We start from the raw sequence: 9,415 nt of genomic DNA on the forward strand, positions 1-9,415 counted from the left end.
AGCAAATGGCTCTCCAAGTAATAAATAATAAAAAAGGCCTCAGGGTAAGATAAAGCCAAAGAAAGATGAGACCTTTCATAGAAACTTCAAAAGATTTAAGGGCAAGTCTCAAATCTCAGATAAACAACACAGCTTCTAATAATTTTAGCAGTGTGTCTCTTGACCCTTTCAGGCAAGAGGGCCTTCAAGAATCATAAGAGCATTTTCTAACAGCACTCTGACTCTAAGGTGGAGAGGGCCAGTCTCAAAGAAATTTGTAAATATGGTTTTTGTCTAATTAAGTGAATTATAAGTTGATACACAGGAAGCCCACAACATTTTTTTTTAATTTTATTTATTTATTATTTTTGGGGGGGTACACCAAGTTCAATCATCTGTTTTTATACACATATCCCCGTATTCCCTCCCTTCCTTGACTCCCCCCACCTCGAGTCCCCCCCACCCTCCCTGCCCCAGCCCTCTAAGGCATCTTCCATCCTCGAGTTGGACTCCCTTTGTTATACAACAACTTCCCACTGACTATCTATTTTACAGTTGGTAGTATATATATGTCTGTGCTACTCTCTCACTTCGTCTCAGCTTCCCCTTCACCCCCCGCCCCCTCCCAAACCTCGAGTTCTTCAGTCCATTCTCTGTATCTGCGTCCTTGTTCTTGTCACTGAGTTCATCAGTACCATTTTTAGATTCCGTATATGTGAGTTAGCATACAATATTTGTCTTTCTCTTTCTGACTTACTTCACTCTGTATGACAGACTCTAGGTCTGTCCACCTCATGACATATAGCTCCATCTCATCCCTTTTTATAGCTGAGTAATATTCCATTGTATATATATGCCACATCTTCTTTATCCATTCGTTTGTTGATGGGCATTTAGGTTGGGAAGCCCACAACATTTTAAAGGAATCATATCATCTTGGGACTGAAAGGGATAGAGACAGCTCAAAACAAAAAGAAGCTTTGAGTCTTTAACTGAGCCAGCCAGGTGACAGGTCATCACTGAGCAATTAAAATATTGTCAACAAGCAAAAACGTTTATTGAGTATAAAACTAAAATAGATAGAGAGTCCTCCTGGGCCCAAGAGACCTACGGCGGGGAGCCACAAGCTCTGTATCAGGACCGTGCTGAGGAGCCCTGGAAGAAGTCATTGCACATGATGGTGACGAGGGCCAGGAAGACAGCGTACTCCTGGAAGTCCACCTGCTGGTCGCTGTTCTCATCCAGATCACCCATCAGCTTCTTCAGGCCCTCCTCATCCACCTTCTCCTGAAAGCGAGAGAGGATGGGGTCATCACCAGGCTGCTCTCATGGGGCAGAGCCCAGCTCTCCCTGTGCACAGGGCAGCCAGGTGAGTGGTGGGCAGGGAGCCCCCGGGAGCCACTAGGAGGGCCCCTGAGAGAGGACAGAGAGAAGTGCACGGGTGGGAGTCTCCAGCTCTCCCTGCTGGGGGTGGGGAGCATGCCAGGCACTCCTTAGGCCCAGGATCAGCTCTGCTCCCCACAGGGGCCCAGCAAGGTGACCGTTACCCCCATTTTGCTGGTGAAGAGACTCAAGATGTCTGAGCTCCCCATCACTAGACAAGTGAATTCAAAAAAGGCGGACTCTTTTTCATACCAGCCAAAATGAAACCAAATTAGAAAAGGGTGACCAAAAATAAATTTTTTTTAAGAAAGAAGGACATGCCTCATATGTTCAAAGCTTGAGACTGACTTTGGGATCATCCAGGAGTCGGTAAGGGGAGGGCGAGGGGTAAATTGAGAGTTGACGTTATTTCTCTGCAAAATGTCCCAGAGTGTGGGCCTTAGCTGGGCTTTTCTCTCCCTACACATCTTCTTAGTTCGGCATATAAATATGGAAACGAAAGAGAGAGAGAGAGAGATCACACATGAGAGCTGTGTGATCTTGAGCCAGTCACTTCCCCTCTCTGGGCTCTGACAGCACGTCCGTTCTCTGGAAAGCTGCAGGGAACAGCTGGCAATAGGGCACTCACACACTCATTCACACACAGGTGAGGCCATGAAGGGCTCCACCCCACCCTGGTGTCTGCATCCACAGGCACCCCCAAGGAAGGGAGAAAAGATTCAACCTGTGCCCCCACACGCACACACCAGGACCCTCCCCACCGCAGGCCGGCCCCACTCACCCCCACAAAGCTGGGCAGCTCCTTGTGCAGGAGTTCCTTCATCTCCGCCTTACTCAGCTTGAACTTGTCACCCTCTTGGCCGGAGTACTTGTGGAAGGTGGCGACCATGACGGCCAGAGCCTGCTCCAGGGGACTGGACATCTTGGATCTGGGGCTGCGCGGGTGGCAAGGGATGGAGATGCCTCAGCCCAGCCTGCAGGACCCATTTCCACCCTTGCGTCCCCAACGGCCTCTCCAAGCCCCTCTCTGAATGGGCAGGCAGGGCTGTGTCTCCCCCTCAGCCTGTGGCTCCCTGGGCAGGGGCCATACCTCCCCCTCACACTGATGGCAGACACTAGACCTTCCCCTGTATTTGGAAGGGCCTCATGTCTCCTCCGATCACATTGGGGCCCACCCCTGAGGGCAGGGCTCCCCGCTTTGAGCATCTATGGAACGGAAATGACAGGGTGGCCAGAGTCCCAATGGGGATCCTGTCTGTGCTGCTCTTTCCACAGTGGGCTCTGTGCCGGCGCTGCGGAGACGGGCATCTCCGTGGGCTAAGTCAGTGGGGCTCTCTGGGCTCTGGCAGTGGCCCTGCCCACAGCCCAGGGTACGAGGTTCCCTGAGGAGTCAATTCCTTCCTCAGCCAGCAGGTGTCGCTCTCCCATCTAACTGGAACCTCCCTCGGGCAGGTTGGTATCCTTCCTCAGACCAGGGGCTCTCACCCCATACGGGATGTCTCCCCTCATGCTGGAGGCCCCTGAGCAGGGGTGCTGGCTCTTTGCAGACAGGGCATGGGTAGGGTGGAGGCAACCGACCACCCTCCCCACCAGGAAGGATTCTATTGGGACTGGAATTAAAGAAATTAAAAGCCCAGCACCCTGGGATCAGGGCGGAATCTGGGACCCAAGACAGACCTCGGGGGTCATCTTTTCCAAGACTCTGTCTCTGAGAATGATCACACCACCCCAGGAGGGTTAGGCGGGTTCCAGGGTGAGGCCGGAGGAGCTGGCGCCAGAAGCAAGAAGAGCCCCAGGCCCACCCTGCCAGCCGTGCCTGCAGGAGGTGGGAGAAGACAGGAAGCAGCAGTGGGCAGAGCTGTGCCGCTACTCAGGGCAGGGACCCAGGCGGGCCCACGCACTTCAGATCCCTGGCTCTTGTTCCTCAGTCCTGCCGGAATCCAGGACTTTGCGAAAAAACACAAAAACAAAACAAACCCAGGATTCTCCTTAAAGCACTCCCCACCCCACCCCCACCCACCCTCACGCGCACTTCCTACTCCTAGGCCTAAACCCCCAAGAAGTACCTCCAGACTGACAGCCAGACTGAGGGACCCAAGACGGAGCCTCAGAGTAACCCTTAAACCTCACAGAGGAACCTGGAAAAAGCCTCAGCCTGACACTTCACAGGAGGTCCCCCCAAATGCAGAGACCCACAGAGGCCCCAGGGCTCTTCCACCAAGGGGGCAGAAGACAGAGATCAAGACCAAGGGACATACAGCAGAAACTAACACAACGCTGTAAATCAGCTAGGCTCCAGTAAAAATTAATTTAAAAAAAGACAAAGGGACAAAGGCAGAGATCCATGGGGGCGCTCCCCATCCAGGCCTCAGCAGGACAGAGGTACTCACCGGACCAGGTAGCAGAGAGAGACTCAGGAAGGAAAACAAAGAGCCAGGTGCCCCGAGTGGGGATTTATATGCAAGCCCCATTGGCCCCCAACTTTGCATTTTAAAGAAACCAAACCTGCCCTAACCTGATCCCGCCAAAGCCTGGCCTTCTGCCACCCCCACCCACTCCCCCCCCAGCCCCCTCCCTCCCAGAGACAGCTAGTTCCACCGCCAGCCAGTTCCAGCCGGCTGGGGAGAGCTCTAGGCCAAGGGCACCCCCCCAACCCCCCCTGGCCACAGTGGGGAGCGGGAGGTGTCATGGGGAAGGGGTAGCCTGGGCCCTGCGTGCAGGGCCTGGAGACTCAGGCCAGGCCTTGTTCTCATGACACATGCCTGCAAGTCCTAGCTCGCCGTGTGGGAGGCTGCAGGTGCCTGCTGGGATTCACAGGCCTGTGTGTGCTGGGAGCCAGAAGGCGGCTGAGAGGCACCAGGAAGAAGAGGGCAGGGGTGAGCTCAGGGAAAGAGGGAAACAAAGTTACTTTAAAAAAATATATATTATTTTGGCGGCGCCAGGTCTTAGTTGCGGCATGCGAACTCTTATTTGTGGCACGGAACCCTTAGTTGTGGCACATGGACTCTAGTTCCCTGACCAGGCATCGAAGCCACGGCCCCTGCATTGGGAGCATGGATTCTTAGCCGCTGGACCCCCAGGGAAGCCCCCAAAGTTACTTTTAATAGCCAGCACCAGAATACATTTTGATGATATATTGAGGAAAGTGGGTGTTGCTTAAAAATGCCTGGAAAGGCCCCCTTTGGGTAGGAAGGGGTCTGGCAGGAGACAGGGAGGCAGTGAGAGGTGGAGACGGCTCTGTTACAGTCAGCTGAGGGTGTGCAGCGGTCTGTGGTGTGTAAGGAAGCCCCAGGAGGGTTGAAGGGAGAGGAGAAAACTCGAGCCTCCTCCAGCTTGGGAGGTGGGCAGGTGAGGAGGGCCCAGACAGCTTCCCACACCAGGTGGCCAGGCCTGGGGTGAGCCCACAGCCACAGCTTCCCTCACCCTACTCCTCCAGCCCCTCCCCAGAGAAAGGCAAACACTGAGGCCTTTTAGGACCCAGCTCAGGGGAGGGGCTTTCAAGCAGAGCAGACTCCAGCTGCCCCTTCCCAGGCCCCCCTCGCCTGCTGCCCTAATCCAGTCCGGGCACCGCCCTTCCTGTGGGCCCAGCTCCCCTCCCGCCTGCAGATGTCCACCAGCTCCTTTCCCCTCCCCCAGCACCCCTAGTCCTGGGTGACTCACCCCTGGTTCCAGGCCCAGATGCCCAGGCAGTGACTCAGCGGCACCGCCCTCCTCCCCCAGGGCCAGGGCAGCCGCAGTCCCAGGGCAGCAGGCGGAAACCCCAACCCAGCTTGAGAGGAGAGGACGCTGGCACAGAGACCCCTCACCAGGCCCACCCCGGGGAGCTTGGATCATGATACCACAGAGACGCTCAGACTGAGAACCCACAGAGGATCAGACATCAAGCCAGGCTGCTCTCTTCCTGAGGGTCACCGTGGGCAACCTGAGCAGCGCAGATGAAGCCAGGTCTTGGGGCCCCCAGCATCCTCTCCTACACCCTTGCAAAGTCACCCACTGTCCCTCTTCCCCAAGGCACTTGGACCCCTCATGCTGCTGTTCTTCCCCATCAAAACCTATTTCAGGTCAAGCTTGGAATAAAAATTGTTCACCCTGAGGGTAAGGACCACTGGGGTGCAGGGCATTGCTTTTGACCGCACTTCTATTTTAACTGAGGACTTCGGCAGATGCCACTTCTGCTCAGAAACTGCAGTGGCTTCCCCACGGCTCTTGCTGGCAGCGAGGTGCTCAGGCTTTGGCCCCCACCTGCATTCCCGCCTCCTCTGTCTACCGCCTAACTGCCTGCTCACTGTGCCTGAGCACGTGGTGGGTACGTGCCCGCAGGGTGGCCAAGACTTCTGCTTTTGTTCATCCTTCTGCTCAGAACGTGCCACTCACCACATCCCTTCCTGCTGAAACCCCACCTATCCTTCAAAGGCCAGTTTAAAGCCCCCTCATCAAGCAGCCTGTCCCAGGGCCGATCAGATTCTGTCTCTACCTGCTCTGCCCCGTATCAAGCACTCCTGTCGTCCTCTGTGCTCAGAGCATTCCGCTCTCGATGGAATCACTCGTGTACTTGTCTCCTCTCGCCCTCACTCCCACGTGGTGAGCTCATCGGACAGGGACTGCGTGAGCAAAGGGTCTTGCCCACGCCAGGTGCCAGCCAGAGTTTATGGTTACCGAATGGGAGTGGGGCGCTTGGGGGCAGTATTTAGGAGCCAAGGGGGCTTCCCTCTCCCAAAATCACATCACTGACTGTGCTACCAAATCATAACTTCTCTACTGGGTCCCAGGAGTGGCACTGAGACACTGGGTTGGAAAACAGAGCTTCGGAGAGCTATGAGTCCCTGAGGAGTGACTGCAGGAAACAGCGTGCTCTTGGGATCCAGGGAGGGAAGGAGCTGAGCAAACTCCCCAGCGGGCAGGGATGGAGATGGGAGGCAGACAGATGGAAACTGGGAGAAAAGGTCAGAGAAAAATAGAGTCATGGAAACAAAGGGACTGTGAGGGTAAAAGAGAAGACCAGAGAGAGGGAGAGAGCACTGATTGCCAGGGGCAACACCTGGACACCTGCCCCTAAATAGGAACTGAGGCCAGGACAGTGCCCATCGAGGGGCCATACTCCTGAGACTGATGAAAAATCACATAATTTGCCAGTAATTTGCTATGTGATCTAGAGCAATTCCCTCCCCCTTAGCAGAACAGGGGGTTGAATAGACTGACCCCTGGCGTCCAATCCCGCTCTACATTCTTCACTTCTCCATGAAGGCAGAGAAGCCAGGACACAGGCAGGCAGTGGGCACAACCTGGCAGTGACTGTGCCCATGCCCAGCCTGGGAAGCTAGGTCTCCACTTTCTGTCCATCCCCTCGCCCTGGCTCCAGGTGCCAGAGGTTTCCCACCAGCGTCTCCTGGGTTTTGCCCGTCTTATTCGTGCCCCCTGGTGGCTGAGACATGTCATTGCAGGCTGGTCTCTATGCTTCTTTCCCTCCCTCCTGTCGGGGTGCGCCAGCTCTTGTCCTGCCCTGCTCCTGACTCAGGCAGGAGGAGGCAATGCTGATTCATCTCCAACGAGCCTTCCCACACCCACGCCTCTCACACCTGCCTGACGTATGAAGTGTCTCCAGGGCAGTCCCTGCTGAGAAGCCCAGGTGGACTTCTAAGATGAAATCTGGATGCCTGTGAACTGTTTAAAGGCCGTAGCGAGGGGGTAGGAGGGAGCTAGGTGGCAGAAGTGAAGGGCTGAACACTGCCAAACTCTGGCAACGTGCTCACTATCCCAGGGGCAGCTTGGCGTAAGAAGAAATGGTCTCCCTGTTGGGGCCCCCAGGTTTAAGCCCTGGCTTCCCCTGACTTACCGTGCAACCTTGGACGAGTTGCACCAACCTCTGAGCTTAAATTTTTTCACTACAGGGATCCCTTTTATTATTCTTCTCTACCCCACCCCCATCTGCTTTGAGATATTTTCTCTTAACAAACTGCATGAAATAATTTATCTACTACCACCTGACAGCCTGCTCAGCATGAGAGAACCTGTGTTATCACACTGGCTTTGGGTCATTATGGATCTGCCGTGTGTAATGCATCTGTCATTCCCTTTGCTGGAGGGGTGCAGACGGGCATTATAGGGCACCTCCTGTGTGCTGGGTGATGTCCATATATCATCCCATTTCATTTACACAGCAATCCCAGGAAATTGGTAGTCTTACCCCACTCTACAGAGGAGAAAATTGAGGCTCAGGGAAGCTTTCCCAAGTTCACACAATTAATGAGGCATGACTCAAACACAGGTGGTCACAATGGTAAAAACCTCCCCTATAAGGTCCAATCATCAAGAATCCCCTAGAGTTCTAACCTTCCGATTCCTACTTGGACCATCCAGCCTTCTCCCCACGCCCACACCCAACCTCTGGGTCTCATTTTTTGACCTCACCTGGTGCCCAGGAGCCCATCTCTCTGCCTGCTCTGGTCTGGCATCTTCAGTGATCCCCCTTCCTCTTCCCTCCAAATGCATTCTGGCCTGGATTTAAAATAAGCTTAAAAGAGACCTTCCTCGGATCTGCCACCTCCCTTGGCCCCTGTTGTTGCCACAAATAACCCCACTACCCACCCAATGGCCCAAACCAGAAACCTGGCTGTTCTCCTAGCCTCCTGCTTCCCCTCACTGCCCTCCAGTTGTCCAGTCGGGTGACCTGATCTTTTTTTTCTTTTTTAAGCAGGGGCTACTCTTCCTTGCGGTGTGTGGGCTTCAGTAGCTGTGGCTCGAGAGCTCTAGAGTGCAGCCTCAATAGTTGTGGTGCACGGAATTAGTTGCTCCACAGCATGTGGGATCTTCCCAGACCAGGGATTGAACCCATGTCCCCTGTATTGGCAGGTGGATTCTTAACCACTGCGCCACCAGGGAAGTCCCAAGGCAAACTGACCTTCTAAATATTGCTCAGCTCTGTCTACACTGCCTGAAATCCCGCCGCACCACTTTGCTCTTAGACTACTGTAAGCACATCTGGACTTTTCTCCCACCTCTAACCTTGTCGTCCCCCCCCCCCCCCCCCCCAGTGACCCCTTCTCAGCTCTGCCACCAGGGTGATCTTCCTAAAATTCAAATCTGACTGTGTCACTCTGCAGATGAAAACACTGAGTGATCTCCCATAACTTCAGGAGAAGGCTAGTGAAGGTATAGCACAGCTTCCTAGGCACCCAGCTTCACTGAGGCACATGCCATGCCCTCTGTGCCTCTGAGCCCTTGCCATTCATTCTCTCAGAAAGACTTTCTTCACTTTGTCCCCCTGTCAATCGCCTACTCACCCCTCAAACTCAGCTCAAAGATCATCTCCTCTGGACAGCATCCCTGTATCTACTTCCCAGCCTCCTCACATGCTAGGGTGCATGGGTGTACATACAAATACACATACACACACACACACACACACACACGGAGTTAGGTGTTAGGTTAAGTTAGGTGTTCCTCCTACGTACTTCTTTTCGCCATTCACCCATCGCCCTGTAACAGCACATTTTATGTGTAATTGTGACCATTTATTTATGTGTCTTCCCCCCCAGGCCGGGATGCTGGGACACAGATACTGAGTGTGGTTAATTCCCAGTATCCCCGGTGCCTGGCGCAGAGCAAGTGTTCCGTGAGTGGCCAGATGGAGGCACAAGTGCTGTCCCTCATGGCCACCATCCTCTCTCCTCCCTCCAACACCACATTTCCAGAAGCAGGCTCTAAATCCTCTACCCCCACCCCTGAACCTTCTGAAAGCTGACTTTCGGGAATTCCCTGGCAATCCAGTGGTTAGGACTCAGCACTCTCACGGCCAGGGGGCCGGCTTCAATCCCCGGTCGGAGACCTAAGATTGTGCAAGCCGCGCGCCGCACCCAAATAAATAAATAAGTGAAAGCTGACTTGCTACCATCCTACAAACCCAGCTCTCTCCAGTGTCACCAGAGGCCCCCTTCTTACCCATGCCAGTGTTTGGGGAGGGGGCAACTTAACAGCCCGCTCCTCAGAAGTGCTCTCCAGAGGGAGGAGCCATTCCAGGACTCTCTGCACCACTCCCTCCACCTCTGAAGGAAGA

General features: G+C 54.3%; 1 protein-coding gene across 1 annotated transcript; it reads right to left on the reverse strand.

The window, feature by feature from the left end:
* Positions 1–958: 958 nt before the first annotated feature.
* Positions 959–3,907, reverse strand: S100A2 (S100 calcium binding protein A2). Its single transcript, XM_057724775.1, has 3 exons — positions 3,753–3,907; positions 2,144–2,297; positions 959–1,266 (listed from the first exon to the last, which is right to left on the reverse strand). Exons 2-3 carry the CDS (start codon positions 2,282–2,284, stop codon positions 1,114–1,116), a joined length of 294 nt encoding a protein of 97 aa, XP_057580758.1. The 5' UTR covers positions 2,285–2,297; positions 3,753–3,907; the 3' UTR covers positions 959–1,113.
* Between the last annotated feature and the right edge of the window lie 5,508 nt (positions 3,908–9,415).

Source organism: Hippopotamus amphibius, chromosome 1 (genome assembly GCF_030028045.1).
Source record: "Hippopotamus amphibius kiboko isolate mHipAmp2 chromosome 1, mHipAmp2.hap2, whole genome shotgun sequence".
NCBI lineage: Eukaryota > Metazoa > Chordata > Mammalia > Artiodactyla > Hippopotamidae > Hippopotamus > Hippopotamus amphibius.